The 26820-nt window shown below is 31.7% G+C and overlaps 1 protein-coding gene across 2 annotated transcripts in view; it reads left to right on the forward strand.

Moving 5' to 3' along the window:
- Positions 1-26820, forward strand: part of PH4alphaEFB (prolyl 4-hydroxylase subunit alpha-1) — a 53389-nt gene that overhangs the window by 24044 nt on the left and 2525 nt on the right. The window contains exons 2-11 of one of the 2 annotated variants that reach the window (XM_088228700.1): positions 15300-15491; positions 18301-18452; positions 19299-19455; positions 20156-20334; positions 22126-22250; positions 23162-23268; positions 23383-23536; positions 24283-24507; positions 25727-25795; positions 26368-26533. In XM_088228700.1, the coding sequence (XP_088084826.1) occupies positions 15310-15491; positions 18301-18452; positions 19299-19455; positions 20156-20334; positions 22126-22250; positions 23162-23268; positions 23383-23536; positions 24283-24507; positions 25727-25795; positions 26368-26533 (1516 nt within the window). In that variant the 5' untranslated portion in view covers positions 15300-15309. The remainder of the gene's footprint in view (positions 1-15299; positions 15492-18300; positions 18453-19298; positions 19456-20155; positions 20335-22125; positions 22251-23161; positions 23269-23382; positions 23537-24282; positions 24508-25726; positions 25796-26367; positions 26534-26820) is intronic. The other variant, XM_088228701.1, reaches the window with a different exon arrangement.

Genomic DNA, 26820 nt, shown 5'->3' on the forward strand with positions numbered 1-26820 from the left:
CAATAATTATTAGTGATCAATCAAATAATACACAACATTCGCCTTATTTTAGTTTTCCTGTACGACAGTAAAGGAGTACAGTGCTGATTCCAAATTGGGACCGCGGTGATATCTCCGGGATCCTGCTTGGCTTTGTGTAATGTGCAAGTAGATATGATGATCAATTAATAAACCGCGATTTTATTATAGATTTCATTGACCAGAGATCAAGGTCGTTATTAATGATTTTATGGGTCATTGAGCGCCAAACAGGTTTCGTTTTTAAAATAACAACAAAAAAACTGTGTTTACGAATAGTAAATGATATAATACTATATTTATGTATATTTGAAGTTTGTTCGTACCTCAATTTTTCTATTCTCATAGCGAGTATCTTTAAAGGCTGATTTCAGAGAATAATAGTCTATTAAATACTCCTTTTTTTGTATTATTACAAAAGCATTGAGTCTAGCGCATATTTTAATGTTATTCAGAAACTAAGGTATCGCCTATTTAGATTTTTAATTTTACGTTGAAAGTTCAAGTCTGACTAGCTCGAAGCTTTAGATCTTCTTGATAGTTTCTGTTACATGGAGATAAGAAGATCAGTCTTTTACACCCTTTTAAATATATGAGCGTATTAGAAGCATACTTGGAAATCTTTACCAAAACTGAAAATTAGTCATTGATGCCAAAATAAACTTTACATAAAAACCTACATACCTAAGTAATAGCGTAATTCATTTTTAGCGCTTTTTGGTTCATTGTTATGTTATACATATAACTTATACGCAACAGTTCTTCAATGTGCGCTATAGGAACTTTGATTTGTTATCTATAAAGGAATAACAATAATATAAATATGAAAGATTTTAGAACTACTAACTATACAAGTAGGTATTAGGTGCCTATCTAATTTATTAGAACTGTTAACCTTTTACCTATAACCTTTTGTATCGTGAGAAAACAAATCGACATTACAAATTGGCATCGACGCAAGAAGTGAAATAGACACGTGGTTGTAAGTTGTACTGAGAATCTTACTATCTATTTACTTATAGACGAAGTCTACGCTCAAGGCGCATGAAAAAAATGCGAAATTGTGCTGTGACTAGAGTTGTAAAAATACCGTAGTCTACCAAATCGCTCGGTAGTATACCGGTAGTCCACCATTTCATTAAAAAGTATAAAATGTTTCGCAATATTTTGATAAAATTAATACTTTTTTACTATGATTTATTATTTTTGTTATATATTTTTCATGTTTCGTGACAGTACGGCTTCTTTTTATATTACAAAAATGTGAGTTTTGAAACTTTTCGCAATTAAACACTTAATGGCTGTTAGAGATGTAAGGCCTCTAATAGTATACGTTTGGTAGTTTATTGTGAGGATCCTATTCTACGGTAGAATTCGGTATAGAAACGTATTCTACTGTAGAATACGTTTCTTACAATAAATTACCAGTGGTACACTACCGGCCGGTATCTCTAGTTGTGACGCTATCCGGTTGATTTTCGATAAAAAATGGCTCAACGATATTCACGATTATAATCGGGTTGTGGTCCCGTGGTTAGTGTCTTGAACTCACATACCAAAGGTCCGTGGTTCGAATCCCACTCTACCCCAACTTGATTCCATTTTCTAATAGTGAGTTATTTACAACTCGTTGAAAATGGACCTCAAAATTAAATATTTGGGTAAATCATAAGAACGCAAATATTTCTTTTTCTCAAAAAAAAAAAAAAATATATAATTCGTTGGGTTTCTGGAACAAATTGGTGAATAAAAATTTTCGAAAAATTATATATCTTATTAACTGACATCAAATAATCTTCGTTTAAACAACTTAAGCTTTTTAAAAAGTAAATGAAAATATCACATATTTTATAGATACAAAAAATTATATTTTGTAAAATTCAACTTGCTGTTTTCTTCAAATTGTTGATTTGGGATGCGCTTTTAACGTTAGAAGTGCAATATCTCACAACCAGTAAAATGTTCGTCACCAATTTGTTCCAGAAACCCGACGATATATTCGTGAATATCGCACGCCAATTTTATTTAAACTCATCTGGGGAGCGTCAAAACACGTTCCCGCGTTTTTCCATGCGCCTTGAACGTAGACCCCGTCAATACCTATTTTTTTTTTTTCAAAAAGCATCATGAATCGTGACAAAACTAATTAACCGAATTCAATTTTAAAAGATGGATTATGTTATTCTTCGAATAATCCAAGTCAAACATAATCGTAAATGAATAAGACATTATTATTTCTTTGCTTGTCTGCTTCGTGCTCTAGTAGTTAGCACGCTTGTCTATCATGCATGATCCCAGGTTCGATTCTCTGCAATATTTCATTTAAAGTAAATTTCATTTCACTAAAATCCGAGATCCGTGCATTATGTATTGAGCATTATGGACAAAATCAAGAAAGGAGTTGTGCGTTGGTTTGGACATATGTAGAGCGAAAAATCCAGATGAGTCAAAACTTTGATTAGCCATTTCTCAAAACTGGTCATTTCTAGTTATGGCTTTATTTACTAGGCCATCGAAATATTTGTATTTTTGTTTCCTTTTCCGTCCAACCCTTTCAATACCAATTCACCGCTCTCTTTTTTGTCTCCTCTTTCACAGTAGTAGCTGCTCGATTATAGAATTATCTGCCCGTCTCTGACATAATTGGGTAAATTATTCCACAATCGAGCAGCTATTTCTGTGAAAGAGGAGGAATAAACAAAAATACGTAACGAAGTTAAATTTAATAAAATATTCTAAAATAAATTCATTAGTTTTCTAATAAATAACGAGTGAGATTACATTTTAAGTCTTTAACAGAGTTTGTATAGAAAATATCCAATATTTGTTCAAACTTATTTCCATACCTATGTATCCTGGATATAGGTGAATGTATTTCGAATTGTTACAGAAAAATAATTTATTATATAAATAAAACACGAGTGATACTTTAATCCACAAATTTGGAATATCCAGTGACCGGTTTCATCGCTTTCGCGACATCTTCGAGACTGGTATCTTTATTAAAAAGTTAAATGTATTTATACAGAACAGAGGTAAGGATACATAATTCAAAGTTATATGTAAGTAAATTAAATAAAGTTATTTTTATCTTAAGGATCATTATCGACAAATTTTCTATGGGTTAACTAATGAATGGATATAATGCTATTTTAATGAGTTTAAGTATTTTATTTTATTTACCAGTCTCGAAGATGTCGCGAAAGCGATGAAACCGGTCACTGGATATTCCAAATTTGTGGATTAAAGTATCACTCGTGTTTTATTTATATAATAAATTACAATGAACTTCCATCAAGAATTTTCACTTACAAACTTAAATGTTTTAGAAAAATAATTCTTTATAGAAAGTACACCTCCCCATTACCATACTTTAGCAGCATTTTTAATTTCCTCGACAATATTATTTTTATAAAGTTTATATTTGACGCACTAACTTTGTGGTTATTCATTTTAATAAAATAAATAAAACAACTTTGTTTTTAACCACTAATTTTTATTTTTCACCTACCGTTTTCAAAGCAAACAAGCTTCTTCTTCAAGGTTTACGTAACTAATGAATTGATTCCTTTTTTATTTCGATCATGTTCACTAAATACTACACGTGGACCCAATAAATCAAGTGGTTTTTTTCCCTACACGGCTGGTAATTTGATATCATTATTTTCGAAGTAAGACAGGAGAGGACTAAAAGAAATATTGTTTATTTGGTTAATAATTATTGTTTTCTTATTATGAATCGCTTTTTTAATTTCTAAGATTTCTAAGTTGCCTAATTTTAATATTTTATTTTCAACATGAAGTACTTTTAATCCAGTGTCTTTATTGAAGTTATGATTATTTTCTATCAGATGATTTGTGAATTCAGAAAATTATTATTTAAGCATCTTAAGTGTTCTTTTACTCTAATATTAAAGTTTCTTTTAGTTTTTCCAATGTAGATTGAATCGCAATCATTACCATTTAATTGGTATATTCCAGATTTATTATATTTATGGACTTTGTCTTTGTGATTTTTTAACAATGTTCCTATATTATTAGTTGTGTAGAAAGCCGGTTTAATGTTTGATGGTAGGGAATTTGATAATTGTTTTGAAAAAAATGTCATTCATAAAAAAAATCCGCCTCCATTGTTTACGTGGGTTTGCTTTATTTACTGTGGGAGTCAAATATAAATATTTGTTAATAAGTTTTATAAATTAGTGTTTAAAAACAAAGTTGTTTTATTTATTTTATTTTATTAATATTATTTTTATTTCTGAATGTAAATGTATTATTTCGTTCTCAAGTCTTTTTATGTAAAGTAATAGTTCTGATAATATAAGATTGACGACGGTTGACGTGGCCTTTTGCTTCAGTCCAAAGTAGTCGCTATACTTTAGCAGATAGTCAGTTAATAGCTGTAGTAGCAGACTTCTGTGCATGCCTTCGTTTCGTAAGATATTTAGTTTCTTATACATCTCTCACTCTAACGCTATCAAAATCGTATTTCGCTCTCATTTTTACTACATACGAAATGACACTGTGATTCGTGTGTTAACTGCTCAGCTTCCTTTTCATTTCATTTTACCACTCTACTATATTATGACATCATCTGGCGATCGTTTGATATTATTGATTTGTATGTGGCTCGGTTTGTTAATGGACGTAAAAACCTAAATCTAAATCATTTTCAACATAGGTGGAATGTAGAAGTCTAAGCATTTCTTCATTTACCGAGTACAAATTACTAGTGCATAATCACGTGTTTTTACCGGGCACAAATTACTAGAACTCGTACATAAACACATATTTTTATATACAAAGCACACAGTTTACCCTGAAGATGGCTCCTGAAATAGTAGCCGAAGCGTCGCACTATGGAAAATAAAGGTCGGTTTCGTATCAAAAGTCAAAAATTCTTTTATTTTTAGAGGTATATTAAAAAAAATACTCTATTATAAAATAGTCTTAAAAGCTTTAAATGAAATAAATTTTATTATTTTAATACAATAAAATATTTAAAATAACATTGAAAACATAAAAAATAGTATTCATTTAATTATAATATGTATACAAACTTATTATTATAATATCGACGGGTAATTATTATTATTATAAAATGACAAATACCTATCAATAAATGATTCTATAATGAATAACAAACTAATTCGACAGTATTTTTCATAAAAAGTCTACATTTGAAACCGCCATGGATAGCGGTTTTTGGTTTTCTGACTTTTATCACATTTTTTACAATAACTTAGTGCTAGGCAAATTTTGGCAGCTAATTTTTATAAATGTTTTTTTACGAATACCTAGACTACAAATAAACATTAAATGTAAAGCATGGGGAGACGTGGGTGACTATCAAAAGTCTCGATGAACTTTTTTTTTTTTTTTTTAAATTAATAAATATTGTATAATTATTTAAATGTATAATATATAGAGATTTTGAAATAATGTTTTAGTTGTTTTATGATGTTTTAAAGGTGAACTTTTCAGATATATATTACTTTATATCTATTCCTCCAAAGTTTAATAAGAAATTAACTTTTAAAGTGATGATGTGAACAGATTTAAAACGGCTTCACTAAAAAAATACAGTTTGTAGCATTGAAAAAAAAGAAAAATGTTTACTTAACATATTACAACAAAGATGACGAACATGTTAGAGAAGGTAATATAGAAGTCTAGGCATCTACAGGGCTTATGACGTGTCATTAGCCGGCTTAAGTGGCCACTTTACACACTGTGTAACATTCACCATTCTGCCTCTATTTGAACATCTATATTCCTTCTCTAAAATGTTCTTCATCTCTATTGTAATATGTTAATGTTAACAGCTCCCCAGGAAGTTGAATCCAGTCCTTGTCCACAAAAATTTAAACAATCTCAAAATGTTGTTGGTGTTTATTTAATTTAAAATTCTAACATTATTTTATAGTTTTACTCTCAAACCAGGGACGAAGGAGCATATGAAGCAAGTGAGGCTGAGCCTCAGTAAGAAAGCATTGCTATTCACCAGCACCTAATATGTATTTTAATTCACATTATATCAACACATTATGAAGGTAAAAAACTAGCAACCAATATAAAAATGCTCAAAGATGCCTACAGCATGGTCCGTACCGTGTTATTTACTATAGGTACCTACTTTACATTTACGCATATTACACTTATCCTTAAAATCTGAGCTTCACTAGAAATTTGGTACCAAAGACGCCACTGTTTTAAACTATTAAAAAAATATATTGAAATGTGTCCGTAGCAACATTGGTAAAAATCACTTATGATATGCCGTTGTTCTACCATTTTCCATAGTTCGTCGGAACGAATCGAACTTACACGAGATCACCCAAAAAAGATACGTTTTGATAACAGTGGCTGTAAAAACCTACGCCCCTATTGCATGCTTCCACTTTCTTTTATGTTTTGTCTCAACTCCCAACTCAACACAGGGCTCTTTTCCTCATAGAGTTAGGGATACGTTTTTAATCTTTTGTAATATATATATATATAAATTAGTATGAATAAATAAATCACGTTTTATTTTTAAATTAGGCATGAACATAGAATTATTAAAGTCCAGAAACCGCGTACGCACATCAAACTGAAGCCGACAAAACTACTCATAAATGGACAATTTTACGTTTTGGCCATTAGTTACTCTGTAGGTCTGTAGACGTCGCTTATTACGCAACTGCCGATTTGACTTCAATTACGCCATGTGGTGTCTTTTTTAAGTGTCAAAATACTTCTGGAATTAAAAGGGAAAAGGGTGGGATCACATTTCATGTATAAGTTGCGAATGCACAAATAATATTATTCAATTATTTTACCGTCTGTCAGATTGTTAAATAAAACAAGGCGGACATTTTGCTAGTACTGCCAGGGTAGCCAAATTTTTAACCCGGCTTTCTATCAATAAGCCTTAGTATAATATTAAACTGAATTAATTTTACTGAATTACTAAATAATTAGTTAATTATTTTTTTACGTTTGCCTGTAAAAAAAAATGTGGTAAAACATAACATAACATAACACAAAATTATCTTATGTTTGTGTTATGATTATATATTGTTCGCGGTTTAGCAACATAACGCAGCCACTTCACGCATGCGCGTGGGATGCCGTGCAGGGGGAGGCATTTGTCATTTTTTGGACACCGTTCGATGTATGCAAACTTGATTCTACGCGCGAAGGCGCTGGTATATTATGGCATGAATTAACAAACTAAGTTAAGTGTTCCAGAAAGTTCTGCACTCACCGCATTTTATCTCTAGGAAGTTGTGTGTTGCGTTGTATGTACGATGATTTAAATTCATATGTAGATGTGATTTGCTTAATGCACACTCGCGCACCCTTTTGCATGTATAGGTATGTATGTACGCTACACAATTTTTTGTCGTTTTGTCGGGTCATTGGAGTTATTAATCTATTTGTAGATACCGCACTTGCGCATGCATATCTACTTACGTTATTACAAAGTACTTAACTTATTTAGGTATCGCAAACTTTTGATATTTTTCATTTTGTGTATTTTTTTTTGTAACCTTTTGTGTAAGAGGAATGCATATTTAGGAAAAAAGTTAAGCACATTTTTTTAAGAAATGGTCTGAAAATTTAAATATCGAGGTTTCTGAGATAATCGCATTTAAAGATTTTTTATTCTTTCAGCGCATTATCTCTCCCATAATTATTAATTTTTTTTTTTAATCTTTGAAAGAGTAATTTTTATTCTAGGCATAGAATAAGATTTGAAATTAACATCTTGGACCAGTATTAAAAAATACTTGAAATATATAAAGACTGTTGACTTAATGCATTATTTATTTATTTATTAATTTACACGCCCTACGGACTTTTACATATATTAGAAATTACATTCAAGTGCAGCAGTGAAACATAAGTATGTAAATTTAGTTAAAATTAAAGATAACATAAGAAAAGCTAAAAGATACAATAATAAGTAAAAATCAGGAAATGTACCAACATAGGTATAGGGTACATAGAAAAATATTTAATAAATTTACATATGAAAACATACACACATACATATAGCCACGATATTTGAGTAAATAATAACAACTCAACTCAGAATTATGTTTTTGTACTATATTCTATTATTTATTTAGATTGCTATTTTAATTTAATTGATATTTTAAATATTTTATCATATGTACCTACTTATTGATTATTTTAATTTACTTTGTATTTTGTTGTTCATTATTATGGCTTAACACGGGCACAGCCTAAAAAGTCATAATATGTTGGTGAATATATTGAATACAAATTTAATTTGATTCTTATACTCTTAGTTCTTTTTCACATGTGTATCTATATTTTTAGTCATTTTAAAACGTGATAATAATTTGTTATTAATTTTATTTTCTACCCGATTACACCTATATTTATAGCAACACTAAGGATTTTTATTAGCGTATCTGTAAAAAGTTTTTCTCACTGGGTAGGTATATTAATTTATTTAAATGTTTTACAATATTTATGTGTATCATGTCATCTTTATATATACAGGGTATTCATTAAATCCTGTCACATTCGAAACCACGATGATCAGTATGAGCAAGAAGACATATTGGCACATTAAAATAAATTTTTAGAACGAATATTTTTTTTAAAAATAAAATATCAAAAAAGCAAATGGTTGCTTACTTCTGCAGGGGAGAAACAATGAGAGGGAGGGGGGAGTCTGATACACCGCCGACCGCGTGGTCACGCCCCCCTCGCTTCTCCCCCGCAGAAGTAAGCAACCATCGAGAAAAATCGGAAAATTTACTAAAAATAAATTCCCAATAAATTAATATTGTATAACTGTATAGTATATTAACAAGTAGGTAGTAATGTTACTGTTTATTTTCGCATAAAAATGTCTGCCTTAAAACAGGTTGTACCTAGGTACAACCTGTTTTATGATCCGGAGAAATCTATTACCTAAGTGTTTATGTAGTAGATAAAGTTATTGTTATTTTTGTTAATAAACTTTGATTATTATTATAATTTGTTTTTTTAAATATTTTATTTAAAAAGAAATCTTTGTTCCAAATATTTTTTTAAATAGACTAATATGTCTTCTTGCCCATACTGATCTTCGTGGTTTCGGATGTGACGGGGCTTAAAGAACCCCTGTATATATTTGTTTTTAAATTATATTTTCTTACTAGTTAAGTATATGTAAGAATGTGTCTTTGAATGTACTAAACACTATATTTTATGTATTTTATCTACGTACCATACTTGTAAAAGCCCTCCGGGCGTTTATGTGAATTAAATAAATAAAATGAAAAAATAAAAAAATGTAAGAAAAACCTTAACAGCGCTGTGCATGCAGGAGTTTTGCAAAGTATCCGAGTATGGCCCTTTTCACACATGCCACGCCAATCCACCTTGCCCAGTAATTTTACCGGGTAAATCCTACAAACGCATACAAAATGTGTCACCTCTTGTAGGGTGTAGCCGGAAAATTATCGGGCCGGGTGGATTGGCGTGGCATCTGTGAAAAGGGCCTGTCTGAGATAGCGCGAAAAACGTTTTTGCTATAATTTCATTCTTTTATATAAACGTATCGGTGTTTCGGCAATAAAGTCAATATCTCTGATTCCGTATTTATTGCCGATGTTTCAGATTTATCGGAAACACTAAAATATCCCAACCTATTTCCGTATTTTCTCGCTGGATTATGGCACTAGAGCAGTGATTTTTTTATACTTTATAGGTATTTATTATTGGCGTGTCCCTATCGTATTATTTTTTTTGATAAATTATTTATTATGGGAACAAGGACCATCTTCCTTAAAGGCGCTCGGCTTTATCTGCCGTCTTCGGACGCAATATGTAAACCATCTTCGAAAAACGCAAAAGTTACCGGCCCAGGAAATTTAATTCTGATATTCTTTTCAGAAAAACAATGTTCGAATACCTATTCATCAAAATTCTCAGCCACCGCATATCCTCTTAATGTACATTATACACTAGAACTTATTCATACGAGTACAATTTATTCACCTATTTTTTTTTATGTAAGAGAGAAATACTTGAGTTCTTATTACTTACTTAAATATTAAAAATTTTCAGACCGTTTCTTAAACGTCGTAAATAACCTGTGCTGGAAAAATGGAAATCGAGAGTGGGATTTGAACCTAGGACCTTTGGCCCGTGAGTCCACAATACTACCACGGGACCACAACCCGGTTCAAATTGTTTCTTATGTTTCAGCCAACAACTCATTAATCTGTTTATGTGACAACTGTTCCAAGTCTTGTCTTTGTATATATTATTTTTATCTCTGACTAAAAATATAAGCATTTAAACCTAGGATATTTATCAAGTGACATGACTGATATTTTTTGCTGGATCCGATGTTTGTTAAAAGCATTATCTCAATTTGTGCTGAATACCAATATACTCGGAGGTTCAGAATAGTTTCGTCGACATATTATTTTTTTATTCAAATAAATAGATACATACACTCATGGATTTGGTTATTTTTAATTATTAAAATTAATTTCATTTATTCTTTCTTCTTTGTTTAATTGTATTGTTTATTTATTTTATTTTATTAACATAAACGGCAAATCTGCTTTTTACAAATATTTATAATATCAACATATTTGGCTTAATATATATATTTTTTAAAAAACATGAATATTAAAAACAAAATTTAAAAAAATAAAATCACACCAAAAATTATACAAGACTTATATTTAAAAAAAATAACCTAAAAATTATACAGCATATTCAGTAGAAAGTTTAAATAATAAAACATTCTACAATAAAACAACAAGAAAATCATAAGTACTGTTTCACACAGCTAGGCAAAGTGAACAAAAAATTGTATATGAAATGCATGAATAAATAAATATAATTACCATTCACCATCTTTGAAAAAGTTCAAAAGGTTTGTTCTATAGGAACAATACCCTACACTAAATATATCAGATACGTGGGAATAACTATTGCCGAGTTCATGAAGTTTATTTAATACTGCATTACAAGTATACACTGTCCGTGAATTGTTGCTACAAAACGGTGGCACCTGTCTAGTCATTCTTCCAGGCACCCTGAAGTTGATGAGAGATAACAGTTCAGAGCATTCCCATATTGAATTTACAATTTTGAATAAATTTAAAAGGTCTATAATTTTTCTTATATTGTTAAGTTTTAACAAATTTAATGTTTATATTATTATTATGGACATAGACAGATGCCATTTTTACAGTTTAATAAAAAACTGTATTCATTTTTTAGAGCAAGAATTTTTCTTATAAATTACAAAATAAATGTTTGTATTATAAATTTAGATATAAAATAGTATTTGGGAAAATATTTTTAGTGCCCTTTGTAACCTCTACTTCCAGCCCTCTTATAAATACAGGGTGTTCTTAAAACCCTGTCACACCCGAAACCACGATGATCAGTATAGGCAAGAAGACATATTAGTATATTTTTTTAAAATTTAAAACTAAGAATTTTTAAAAAAATAAAATATTAAAAAAAAACTAATTGCGGCTTACTTCGGCAGGGGAGAAGCGAGATATACAGGGTATTCTAAACCCTGTCACATCCGAAACCACGATGATCAGTATAGGTAAGAAGACATATTAGCATATTAAAAAAAATATTTAGAATGAAATTTTTTTAAGAAAATAAAATATTAAAAGAAAAAAAATGGTTGCTTACTTCTGCAGGGGAGATCGAGGGGAGCGCGGCCGTGCGGTTGACAGTGTATCAGGCTCCCCCTCCTCGTTTCACCCCTACAGGAGTAAGCAACCATTTGTTTTTTTTTTAAATTTTTTTTTTTAAGAAATTTATTCGTTCTAAAAATTTATTTTAATGTACCAATATGTCTACTTGCTCATAATGATCATCGTGGTTTCGGATGTGACAGGATTTAAATAACACTCTGAATAAACATCAAAAATGATTTGTCCAGATTTAAAAAAAAAATCGTATCTAAATATATTAGAAAAAACACGCTATTCATTCAAAACGCGGTTTTACCCATTAAAAATATGCCCTAAAGTTCACACATTCAAACAAATAGTTTTGTTAAAAACCAGTTTTTCTTCATTTTTCAAGCTCTATATTTATGTAACATATCACTCTTCGTGATCGTAGAACAACGACGCTCGTGATTTTCTTCAAATTTACGTGAGAACGGTTTTTAAAAAATCTAAACTTTATGTTGTCACAACTCGATAAGTAAAAACGTATTTTGAACGTAGTTATGCCGAAAGCATCCAGTCCACAATGAAAAAAGGATAGTAGTGTTATCGGGTGCAGTAAGATCAATTTTATGTCCTGCTAAAAATAGCCAGGCCGCTTTCATACAAAAAACTGTAATAATCGCCTTCTGAAAATTGTATTAATCACAAAAACGTCATTTCTCAATATGCAGAAAACACCCACAGCAGTAGAAAAATCTTATGGTATAGATGCTGACATGCTGATGGAATGAACGTCTCCAGAAATCTAGTTCGCTTAATTACAGCAACAACAAACCATCACGCCGTTTCCCCGTAAGGGTAGGCAGAGAGGATAGAACGTCACATCTCTATATCTTTGCATACAGATCTCGCTTCCTCTTCATTTATACACCCTCTCATGCACGCGCGCCAATTATTCCGACTTTTGAAATGTCCATCTTCAAGTATTTGTTGGATTTGGTCATGCCATGTCTTTATCGGTCTTCCTCTATTTCTGCATCAATCAACATTCGCATTGTAAATATTCTTATCCGTTTTTTCGCCGTCCATTCGCTCTACATGTCCAAACCAGCGCAGAGCTCCTTTCTTGATTTTGTCGATAATGCTTATCTCAGCCTTACATAATGTACAGATCTCAACATTTGTGCATCTATCGTACGTAGCTTTACCTTATATTTGCCTGAGAGATCGCATTTCGACAGCATTTAGCCTACTTTCATCCCTGTTTTTCCAAGTGTATGCTTCGACCCCATAAATCAGGGTCGGGACCAGGACTCCATTCACATCCACTGCTAATTTTGCCTCTACTAATAAATTGATGTGGATAAATACATATAAGTATTTTAATTTTATAAATTCATTAATTCAAAACTACCTGTAATTAAAAAACATGTTGAATGTCTCCTCATACATTCAAAGTTTGAAGAGGCATCATTCAATATTATGTTTGGCTGTTTTGTGCAAAATGCGTATTTCACTCACTAGTCTGAAGATGCCCATTGGCGAAAGCGCTAATTGGTCGATTTAATCGCTAATTGCCTTTTTTTCGTTGCATGCACAATATTGAATAAGTTATAAAAATCGGATATAAAAATGTATTCTTACGCGCGGTAAAAATTAGAACATTAAATTGTACGGCGAAATTTCTTGAAAATGAATCAAGAAAATGCCATATTTTGCGAACGATCGCATCGGACTATAAGACGCACCTCAAAATGTATTTATCAATTTTTAGGAAAAAAAAATATTTTAGACAATAATACGCATTGGAATACGTAAGACGCACCCCAACTTTTGGTTTAATTTTCAGACTAAAAACGGGTGTCTTCTAGTCCGAAAAATATTGTAATAAAAACGAGCTACTTTGCATGAGGGCACTAGTTCTTCCGAATCAACCAATGATAAGAGAGGGCAATCATAGCGCTGATAATACAATACATTTTACATAATTTTACAAATATATATATATTTATAAATACAAATAATAAAAAACCACTGATCTTTCTCCTTACGTACGTATCTACGAATCATTTCGATATAAAGGAACTGGATAACTACCTTTTCGGTCGTTTAGATTACCGTGTTGTAGGTCCTCCCGCTTAATTGTTGATTAAGTTTATTTTTTTAATAAAACGAATGCAGTAAATCGTATTTTGGATAATTTATATAAATAGTTGAATGGTTTAATACGGAAAATCGCAACTTACTGCTTCAAATATATATATCGTATTTTAAGGCGATTTCCTTTTTCATTGGGTTTGAATCAGTTCAGGGGGCATTATGAACATAATTGAAGGACGTACAATGTATGATTTATTGTACTTTAAAGGCAGCGAGAAGTGACGAATGAACTTCAAGCACTTTAATAGTTGCTCAGGCAGTTGAATAATTATCATTGAAATCTGTTACGGTCATTCTTCTCAATTAGTTTCGGTTTTGTTATACCTACATATTTATGTTTCACGGAATTTTATGAATTTCTGATGTGTGTCATTAAGTAATACAAATCGTATTTATGTCTAGTCAAATTAGACAAAAAACAGCAAATAAGGGAAATAATTCATAAGACTTTAAAATTTTGGAAAACACTAATATGAGGTGTAGTCTCAGAGCAATAATTATCTAGAGAAGCCCTTAAGCATTGCATAGAACAAAAGCGTTCCAAGTTTTTGGTTTGTTTTTAGTTTAGTCAACAAACGTGTAATGGACGGTTTCGGTTAGCGCTTACGATTTTTAACCCAAGTACAGTAGCCGGCATTAAATAAAGTGCATCAAGCTTAAGAAAGAGACTGCCAGCGTAATCGGCAAACTGCGGCTTTGTAGAGCGTCGTCTTTTTCATACATACATGCATACGGATACCGAACTCCTGGGACAGAGACGACGCTCAACAAAGTCGACAGTCTCATTCTTAAACCCGATGTATTTTATTTACTGCCGGGTACTGTACCCACGGTCCGTTGTATTGCTGTAATCTGTAGCTAACTTCGTGATTAATAATCATAGAATGTATTTTCATTTAAATTATTTGTACAATTAGTTTTTAAATTAATAACTTATATGGAAATATAAGTTATTACATCAATCATAGAATGCTTTTTCTCCGAGATGGGCGACTCTATTAGGTGGTTACTCTAAGAATTTAGTAGTAAAGGGCCGTTTACATGTGGATTCTTGTAAAATTCTACACAATATATTTTAAGAGAGATGATCTGAGCTATTTTTTTTAGTATATATATTTTTAAGTTCGTCTTAAAATTGTTCAAACATAATACATAAATGTCCTAATATTAACTTTTATCTAATTATTATTAAAATACATACTAATTATTACTATTTCCAAACAATATACATGCGCTTGAAAGCTATAACGAAAATTATTGCAGAGAACAAAACATTTTTAAATTCAATTTTTGGGAAGAACCAGAGGATTTGTTGAAGCTATTGGAGTTTCTTGAGCACCCTTTTAGAATAAAAAAAAAATCCCTCCCGTAAAAAGAGGTTCCGATGTATTTACGTTTTGTTTTTCTATTGTAAGCTATATTGAAGTTTTTTTTAATAACGTCTCTTCTTTTCAGATAGTTGACAATGAATCTCCTGTGGTGCACATCTTGGTGCCTGGTTTTGGGTCTGGTCTGCTGGAAGACGAGAGCTGAAGTGTTCACTGCCCTCGCCGATATGGAAGGTCTTCTAGAAACGGAGGGTATATTGCTGGACTCCCTCCACACATATGTGCGCTACCAAGAAGACAGACTGAAACTGCTGCGGAAGTAAGCGATTCTTTATTTTTCTTATAAAAATCTTGCCTCCAAAATATGGAAATATCGCTTTTTTACAATTTTAAATTAATAGGGGTGTATGAAATACTGTCGAGTAAAATGATTTTTTACTACTTATTACTAATTGGATTACGCTTATTAGTAGCATAAAAAAAACATTTTTTAATTTATAACTTTGAATTCCCATTAAAACGGTCCATTGCATTGGCCACCCCCCTAATACGTCACTTTGTTTGTGACTGTTTGAATTTAAAGAAAACATCGTCACGAATCTTGACGCCACAATTATCAAGGCCAAACATGTCGCGTTTTTGTAGAGACATCTTTTTTAATCATTTCTTTTTGAAAGTTATGTATGAAAACATGTCTCCACATCATCATCATTATCATTATCATTATTCACATAGGATTCATCGAATCTCCTATAATCGTCAGTAAAATTGTAACTTTAAAATAAAAATTGATAATTAGTAAATTAAACCTATCAAACGAAAAAATTTGAATCAACAACACAATTTAGATAAAAAAACTAAAATCAACAAATTATAATCAATAATCACGAATCTAATGCTAAGCTGCAAATATTCTTCGACTCTATAGTAGCTCTTTCTGAACAGGCTGTGTTTGACAAAATCAAATGAATTTCAAGAGTCACCTTATTGTAGAATCGTACACAACATCCATATTGATTTTGAAAATACAATTAATTTTCTAAATCCATTTCATATATAATAACATATTACAACAGAGATGAAGAACATTTAAGAGAAGGTAATATAGAAGTCTAGGTATCTACAGGGCTTATGACCTGTCAATGGCTGGTTTAAGTGGCCACTTTACACACTGTGTAACATTCACCATTCTGCCCATATTCGAACATCTATATACCTTCAATTCTTTTATCTGTTGATGTTTGTGAAGTTAAAGAGCTGAAACCTTTATTTATGCGGGTGAGATTCATCTAATTGAATTATTTCACCTACATACTAGGCAACGCCTGAAAATGTTATTTTTTCAATTTCTATACTTCTTCATGGACCAGGTGGATTTCTCTTAAATGTTCTTCATCTCTGTTGTAATATGTTAATATAAACAGCTCCCCAGGGAGTTAAATCCAGTCCTTGTCTACAAAAATTTGGACAAACTCAAAAATATTATTCAAATATAATATTTTTATCGGTATTCGTAGTATGATATTTCCCTATTATCCATGCATTATGGTTTGTTCTACCGACTTGTCATCTCGACGTCATATGATCGAGTCCAACCAATGAATGACCCCAAAGAATTTTTCCGCATTCCGTACTTCATGAACATTAAATATGTTTATACGTTTATGATTAATGTTATTAATTGTAGTGATTTCACACTTATGGATTACGCAGACAGGGTATAGTCTAAGCTTATAAGTTACGCAGTTTAAACCCGAGCGGTGCCAGTTCTCATTTATATTTTAAATAGGCTTCTGTGATAGAAAGTGCCCACTTCAAAGTAATTATAAACTCCAATAAATCCTAATTCAAGCAAAAAATGCCCACTTCAAAGCGATTATAAACTCCAATAGATTCCAATTTAAATAAAAAATGCTCGCTTGAACATGATTTTCATATGACTTTTGACAATTGACAAGACGGTATGCTTAACGATCGTCTATATTTATCTACTGAGCGATTACAAGGCCGGCTCCTTTAACGTCTCGATACATTACTCAGAAAGATAGTAAAACAGATGGAAAAAATATAATAAGTAATTATTTTTTTATAGTGGCAATTTTCTTACGTCTAGATACTCTTATATGTTAATAGGGCAGAATCTAGCGATATTATTTTTTTCATCTAGGCGTTCGCTTTCCAAACTGACAATTATGTCTGAATTTAATTCGACTTCAAAATTTTCTTATTTTTCTCTAATATTTTCAATAGGCTTCAAGAAAAAAAGTCCAATCTCATGACGATTAAAATTTTAAATAAATCCTAATTAAAGGAAGAATTGCTCGGTCGAACAAAATTTTTGTCACTTTAAATGTGCAGATATGTGTGTCAAGGGGTACTAGACCTGTCGGCACAAACTGATGTACTTACATCAAAACGTGATTGGGGGATTGGTATTGTATCTTTGTAATCGGTCGGGAGAATTTTATCTTCAACTATGACGTCATACTGAAGTTATGTCACTTTAGTGCGTAGATATGTGTACTGTGATGTACGCTTCCCCTTGTTTCATATCGATGTACCTACCCAAAACTTGAAGGTGGGGGGTCGGTCACTACCTATATTCGTAATACTCTTATCTTCGTAATCGCTCTAGAGAATTTATCTTCAATCAATCTTCCCATCATAATCGAGGCCTAGAGGTCCAAGAATGAACTCCACTCGTTCGAACTTAATTACTATTTTTTAATACTGAGTAAATTGTAAGAAGTCAAATAAATAATAAGGTTAAAATAAAGGTTCCGGAGCTACACATGCTTCTTTATCGAGGTATATTGAGAAAGTTCAGTGCTACGAGAAATTGGATACGAAAAAAAAATTCATTGTATATATTTATGTTTATTTATTTATACTTTTACATTGTTTGTATTCTTTTTTTTTTAACAGAATAATGTTCTTTCACTGGGGGGTGTCCCCTGCCGAGGGAAACATTTTACAAAATGTGAAACATGCTATAAATTAGTTATTTAACAAAGTTAACATAATAATAACAAAACATAATTAGTCTAATTAACCTAATTATCATTAACATAGTGAATATAAGTTTAGTCTTATCCGTAAATAAAATTGATTTGTTTTTTTTATTATAGACAATATAAAGAATATAAGAAGGAGCACCTTACAGCTATGGAAGATGTGAGCAATTATTTATCGAATCCCATAAACGCTTTTAAAGTCATAAAAAGACTCTCCTCCGACTGGATGCAGACTGAACAAATTATGGAGAATGATCCTGGAGCAAGTATGTTTATTTAACCATTGTAATTAATTACTAACAGCTAAAAAACAAAGCCGTTTTCTATAATGTTTCAAAAGGCGAGGTTTTCTCTCACATGGCACCAGTATTATAATTTAATGTGTTTAAAAACTGATTCTTTACTACTTTTACATCTTTATCTTATGACTATCAAGCTTAATTCACACATAGCACTAATTGGTTATCCAAATATTGCGCTCAAGTACGAACTACACTAAGTAGTTACCTTTTCTACGACCCTACATGTCATGTTAGCAAACAAACATTAAAATTAGTATTTTTTGAGCATTTCTTTTCCAAGCTATTATAACCAATGTGTAATATTGTATCTGGCGCTTATTACCTTAGTATAAAGTAGGCATGGGTAACTCGTAACTCAAGATTATTTTTTTAGCAGCAGGTCAGCTCGCAGCTCAAATACTTGAGCTGGAGTTTTGAACCGGCTCGCAGATCAGCTCAATAGTTCACCGGATAACCGCTAACGCGCTGACTCAGCTGACCTAAAGAGTCGTGTTCACGTACGATTCAAACGAAACTCACAATAAACCGCTGTGAGAAGTTTGAGCTGCAGCTCAACATCTCAAAGCGTTCGAACCGTCTTTTTGAACTAGTTCAAAATTGAGTTACCCATGCCTAATATAAAGGAATACATTATGATATATTGCTTCTGTCACTCCAAAACTGTTTATTTTTGTCTTTTATGCTAAAGTTATGGACTTAAATATTTATGTTTTTTTTTCTGTGTTGGTCACTGAAGTTTTTTGCTCATTTTGTTTATCTATTACTTTGTTAAAGGCATGAGCCATTAATAAATTAAATGTTAACTTGCAGCATTTGTGAAGAATATGACGACTATGAAGGAAATGTTAAAGTTTCCAAATGATGAGGACCTGAGTGGTGCAGCGGCCGCTCTAGTGCGACTTCAGGACCTCTACCTATTGGATACGGCTGAAGTAGCCGAAGGAAAACTCAATGGCATCACATACAGGTAAAGAATAACTATTAATTTCAGTCTTCCTTTGTTAAACTTTACAAAAAAATATATTAGAGATCTTTTCAACAGATATTTTGCTTAACAAATTACAACAGGTATGGAGAACATTTAAGATAAGGAAATGTGGAAGTCTAGGTATTTACAGGGCTTATGATCTGTCATTGGCTAGTTTTAGTGGCCACTACACTGTGTAACATTCACCAATTTGCCTAAGTTAAAGAGCTGAAACCTTCACTATTGTGAAGAGATTTATCTAATTGAATTATTTTGCATACTAGGCGACGCCTGAAAACAATTTTCAGATATTCATTTATATACCTTATGGTCTGTAATCGGCTGGGCTTAATGACCACTTTATAAACTGTATAACATTTACCTTTCTGCCTATAAGTAGTTGTCTTATTTACATACATTCTTTGTTTGCCAGGACACTGAAAGTTTTAGTGTTTATTAATGAAATGGAAAAACCCTAGACATTCATGAGATATTATTTGCATATCTTTTAGTTAACGTTTTATTGAATTTATTTTTTATGACTCTTTTCAAACTGACACAATTTTTTTATTAAAACCCTTTATGTTCAATTCTTGTGAAATAAAATTCAATCTTCAAAGATTCACAAATGTATTGACGATGTATTTCATTGATAGAGTGAGTGCTCATCAGCCAGTTACAATTTTAAAACTTTTTCCAGCGCCCCAATGTCAGCCCATGATTGCTTCGAATTAGGTCGCCAGACGTATAACTTAGGGGACTACGTTCACACAGAGATGTGGATGACGGAAGCTCTCAGTAAACATGATATAGAATCTAACAAAACTGTTCCTAAGAGTGAAATACTAGAGTACCTTGCTTTCTCGGCCTACATGTCAGGTAAGTGACTATTTCAAGCTTTTAAAAAAATATATCGCCCCTATGCTTTGCCCTAAACTTCAGCCCTACGGGGAATTGGATACAATAAATGTTTTCTTGCGTACGGTAAAAAATAGAGCATTAAATTATAAGACAAAGTTTCTAGAAAATGTGCGAAAATCATATTAAAAAATATTTCAATAAAATTGAACCACTTTGCATGACGTCACTAGTTCATATAAATCAACCAATGATAAGAGAGTTGCGGAAGATTTCCGGTTTACTTACTGTCAGCAGATAAATGCTAGAATTTGGAATAAGCTACTACTTTGACAGGCGCCGTGGCGCAGTTGGTAAGACGGTCAACTGTGAAACTGGTGTCACGGGTTCGATTCTCGACAGTTGCAAGAAAAAATCTAAGAAAGATTTTTTTTCAATTGGTCTGGGTGTTGTGGGTATATTTTTCATTACCTCCTTCCGTATCCCCTCTATCCCACCTGCTGACAAGCCCCTAAATAGAGGCTTAGTGGGTTATTCCTTTGAAAAAAAAATATATAAAAAAATGCACCTTCCCTAGCCACCTTCAAGAAACTCCTAAAACATTATTATATATCCCCAAAATCCTAAACTCTCTGAATTTTACTGTCTTTTTCTTAAATATATATTTTTATCCCCTTTTCTTTCCTTGGTACCTCTTTCTCTCTCCTTCCAAACTCATTATTTGATTCCACATTCCTTATCATTTAATATATATAACATAATACTCTTTTTTTTAATGTTAATATGTGCAAGCCTTATCTTCCAATACAGTCGTTATTTTTAATTAATTAGGTTATTTTTATTTCATGTATGTACGGATCTTTTGGTATATATTTAAGGTTTTTTAGTGCAAAATTTCGACCAACTCTTCTTTTGACCAGTCTGTTTTTTGGTTGCCTGGAAGATATTGCTTTTTAGCAACAAATCCGCCAAAATACTTTGTACTTGGAGTTTTAAATATATATATTTATTTTTTTAAATATTTTACTTTTATTTTATTTTACATTATAACTATTGAATAAGTATATTAATTATAATTTATTTAAAAATAAATCATTTTAATATAACTTTTTTTACTAAAAAAGGAAAGAACAAAAATAAAAAAATAAAAAAAACTAATTGTTATAAATAGCATTTAGTCAGAGGCACTGGAATTGCGAATTAAACATATTTGACATTTTAACATAGTAAATTAGACAAACAAGTAAAAATGTATTCAGTTCAATGCCAAAGTCTCGAAAGAAATATTGTATATATTCTTATTGAACTTTTGGGGTACATTTAACTAAAAACTGGCAAAAATGCAGATTCGCAACTTTGGAATGCCCGACGATGTATCACGATCGGTTGTAGTCTCTAGTAGTCTCATGGGATTTGAAGAATCCAAAGATTTGAGGTTCGATCCCTACTCTACTGCATGATTCCTATTTTCTAGCACTGTGATTTAAGATTAGTTTACAATGCCCCTAAATTGTAATATTTTTATTACTCTGAGATGTAAACTCATTATATCTTGCATAGAGTGATTCTCTTGGTTTTGGTAGTTCTTTTCTTGTTTTTGCTTTCAAAAAGATTACGATAATTTTTTACTAGTTCTACTAATCTGTCAAAACTTCATTTCCGTTTTCTAATGCAATTATTTACATCTATTTAAAAGTAGCCTCAGAATTGAAATATTTAAGTAAAGTATAATTAATCGAATAAAAGGGAAGGTTATTCTAGTTTGGAATCTCTTAATTCCTAGCTAAATTAACTCAACTTTATGATTTACAGGGAATGTTGCAAATGCATTGACCTTAACAAATGAACTCCTGGAAATAATTCCCGACCATTCCAGAGCAAAGGGAAACATTCCACATTATGAAAAGGCACTCAAAGAGAAAAGTGATGCGGAAAAGGTAATACAACAATCTACATATTATCGACACTCCTTACTCATACTATCGAATCTGCATTTTGCGAGGTTTATACGAGAGCAAAAACACACTTTGATATTTTTTTTAAGGAGCTATCAGATACTGTAGAATTGCCAAACATGTATCTATCGTATTTCAATAGACACATGTTTGGCGACTCTCCAGTATTTAAATACGACACGTCTATTTAACCTAGCCGGACCGAAGAGGGGGGATTCGAATCCCCCATAGACCGATTTTAATTCGATAACTCGAGTATTATTAAAGCTATTTACCCTATACTTTTTGTAATATAGAAGCATTTTCCTGTTTTTGTTTTTAAATTTTCAAATCGTTTAATATTAAAACAAAAAAGACGTAAATAATACAAGGGTCGATTTCACTTTATGTACATTGGCATTCGGCAAACTAACAAAAATGAATAAAATACACGAATTAGTAAAATATGTGTATGTGAAAACACAAATAAATTATTGCACAATCATAAACACTTCCAACTTTTTATTCTCTTGACTCTATATACACAAGTAGGCGCTGGGGTCGTTTGATCCCCCAGTTCGGATCATGTGTAATTTTTGAATGCTTAGTGAGGAAAAGGTTAAATACGATAGATTATACTTGTTTGGCATTTCTACTGAATCTGATAGCTTCTTAAAAAAATGTTAAGCTTTGTTTTTGCTCACCTCGCAAAATGCAGATTCGATAGTATACGTACGTACCTGTCACTATTGTCACTGTCAAATACTACACCATATTTATTTTTAAATACAAATTGGAAAATCAAAAAGTATGCAATAATAATGTTCATTTTTTTATTTTTTTTACTGATTTTGAATTGGAAACTTATTAAATTTAGTTAAATGTACTTATTTTTAAAAGGGTATTCTTTTTAGGATATTGGAACTGTTTTACCAACACCATCAAAAAGAGAAGTAGAAAGAAGTGTATATGAAGAACTGTGTAGAGAAGAATTGGAGTTACCAGAAAATATTAAGAAAAAGTTAGTGAACATGCTTGTATTCATTGTTTTATCTTTTATTAATTCAAATTTTGAATTTTTTGTGTTTTAAGACCCCTCTATATTTATAGTAAAATGGATCAATTTTTGTTTTAGTTTAAAATGTCGTTATTTCTCCGAGAATCATCCATTCCTCCGGTTGGCGCCCTTCAAGCTAGAAGAGCAGTATCTAGATCCATATATTGTTGTGTTTCATGATGTGCTCTTTGAGAATGAGATGAACTTCATTAAAGAATTCGCTAAGCCAAGGGTAAGAAAAAAAAATATATATATATTTATTCTCATAGAATCCTATGTGCGGAATCCACATTCTGTTACTAGCACTTTTTGCCAATGTTTATGAGTGATGTAAGCTCCATCGCCGGGACAAATGTCATTTTAAAAATATACATTATTCTCAAATTAAAACAGGGATGGAGAACATTTTAGAGAAGGGAATATGGAAGTCTAGGCATTTACAGGGCTTATGACCTGTCATTGGCTGGTTTAAGTAGCCACTTTACACACTGTGTAACATTCTAGGGGGTGAAATCCAGTATTTTGTCTACAAACATTCAGACAAACTCAAAACATTGTAATACATCATTCACTTACTTTATTCTAAACATTCTTGAATTCCATATATTTTTAATGAGATAAGATCTTAATAACTGGACGTTTTGATTTGAAAAATTGTCGATATGCAGTTGCGGTCTGGTTATTAGTAATGGTTTTAGTAGCTAACATATATTTCTTATCTTCTAGTCTTATCAAAGTCCATGCAAAGTCTTATTCCATTTGTAGCTCTCTCCAGTTCAACAAATGTCTCCGCCATCGCATGCTGGGATCTACCAATTATGTCAATGTCATCTGCGTAACCTTATATTTTGTTTGATTTATAGAACATTGTCTCATTTGTTTTGATTCCAGATTCTCTTGCACACTTCTCTAATAGCAATATTAAAGAGCAGTAATATTTTATATATCACTATATTAACACATAAGTTATTACTTTAGTTCAAGCGTGCAACCGTGCAAGATTCGGAGACTGGAGAGCTCGTACACGCCAAGTACCGCATCAGTAAGTCCGCCTGGCTGAAGGATCACGAGCACCGAGTAGTGGCTACCATCACGCAGCGCGTAGCTGACCTCACGGGACTGTCCATGGGGACAGCTGAGGAGCTGCAAGTGGCTAACTACGGCATCGGGGGACACTACGAACCACACTTTGACTTTGCCAGGGTATGTAAAACAACTGACAGAGATTGAAACTTTTGTCAAAAGTCTGTCTAATTTTGGCTAAGCTATTAGTAAATAGGTGCGTAGATTTTCAGTCACTGTTATCAATATTATTATTTAACTAAGTGTAGGCAGCTAACAGCTGATATGTCCCTAACTTGTCTTACGGTAAACTTATATCACTTCCTATATAAAATATATATGTTTCGGGTACCGTCGCACGAGCCATCTTTAGTGCAAACTATGTGTTGTGTAGAAAAAAATGTGTTTATGTACTAGTAGTTAATTTTTTCATTTAATTTTTTCTATACAACACACAATTTACCCTGAAGATGGCTCTTGTAATGGTAGTTGAAACATCGGAACAAATCTAACCTTCACGGGATCACCCAAAAAGAGGCAATACATATTGAAGGTGTTAATATATTTTTTTTTATTATTAAACAACACTGTTTAATTCACAAGCCTAAATGTAAATAACCATACACGTTTAATACCAAGAAATTGGCATCAACTGTTTTTTCATCTGTTTTGAGTACCTTTAATAAATTAAGCTTTTTGTGGTTTCCCATACTCTTAAGTGCAAATGTTTTGCTTAATAAATAAAATTCTTGTAAAATGTAAAAAAACAAAAAACAGTCTTAAAATCTGGTAATTTAACAATATTTCTCAAAGCCTTTTCCAGATTATTTTACATTATACCATAAGTTACTTATATGGCTTGCAAAGTCATATCCCTTCTCAACCCTGGTTTAAGTCTGCAAAATGATCTAAAAGATTGGTATCTAACGTTTGTAGATTAAGAATTGGACACTGCTGCACTAACAGTCACTTATTTAAATTAAAGTAGCTCAGAGTCCAGAGTGCGAGTGTGGCCAAGACATGGAAACGCCTGACCACATAATTTTTGGTTGCCCAATAACTGAAGGATGCAAGAATTATTTTTAATTTATAAACATAAATTTTCCCATAAATGTCGCTTCTCTCCTGTCCTCACTTACCCTCGAAGTGATTCATCACATAGGACGATTTATGAGTGAGAGTGGTGTGAACTTTTAGGAGGCTGCTAAATAGCATATTTGTTTATCTATTTTGTACATAATGTTAATCGTACATTAAAAATCCCAATCTACATAAAATCGTTACTTGGATGGCAGAAATCATCCTTCATAGGATGAATTGCCAATAATAAAAAAAATAAAAGTTAATTTTATGTTTTTAGAGAGAAGAAAAGAATGCTTTTGGTGGAGAAAACGGAGTTGGAAACAGAATAGCCACAGTCTTGTTTTATGTAAGTATTTATTTTATTTATTTGTTTATTTATGACAAAATACAAGGTTTTTAAACTTTACATATTACATTTTATCACATATTTTATTAGTACGAAATATTCCCAATCAGCAAACGTGCTGGTATGAGGGGATATTATATATATAATAACACAACAGTTTAAATAAAAAATCAATAAAATAACATCACATATCACTCGTCACACGGGCTGTAAGAACTGTTTTATTTAGGTGTTTTTTAAGTACGTACATGTTTTGTTACGTTTTGTACGTACATGTAAGTATAAAATGAAATTGCTGAAATCGATAGGATTTTATAAAATACTAAGAAAATTCCAACGTGTAATTGAAATTGATAGTATTTGGCTATTTTTGTGAAAAATTACCTCCAGGGCGCTAAACAACTCTGCACTTAAAATTACATTCTAACTAAGCTAACCCTTCATATTAAACTGTCGTATTTAAACTTTAAAAAAAAATAAAATAATGTGTGATTTCTTGATAAAATTTTACGTTAAATAGAGGAGTATATTATATCTTCATTTACCATTATGTTTCTGAATAACCGTAACAGATGACAGACGTGGCACAAGGTGGGAATACGGTATTCCCAGAACTTGGCCTCAGTCTGAAGCCGGAGAAAGGAATGGCAGTATTCTGGATGAACCTCTTCCCTTCGGGGGAAGGAAATTTCGCTACCCGACATGCTGCATGTCCCGTGTTGCAGGGCTCCAAGTGGGGTAAGGTCAATTATTATTTACTGTCATGTTAACTTGATTTTCGAGAGATTGATCTGACGCTCAACACATTCGCAGACACTTTTTTCTCACAGGATCCACTCATATGGACACATATCATAAATTTCTTATTTTAAAAAAATATATTTCACTTCCGATTGGAACGTCGATGCTTCGATGTAAATTTTCTTTGATATAATGCGACATTTTTTTTACAGACTGTTTTTTTATGGGGACACAATATCTCCTATAATTAATCAATTTCACATAGGCAACTTTTCGCTACCAAT

This window comes from Micrasema longulum, unplaced genomic scaffold, assembly GCF_059751315.1.
Source record: "Micrasema longulum isolate JH-2025_06_02 unplaced genomic scaffold, ASM5975131v1 h1tg000604l, whole genome shotgun sequence".
Lineage (NCBI taxonomy): Eukaryota > Metazoa > Arthropoda > Insecta > Trichoptera > Brachycentridae > Micrasema > Micrasema longulum.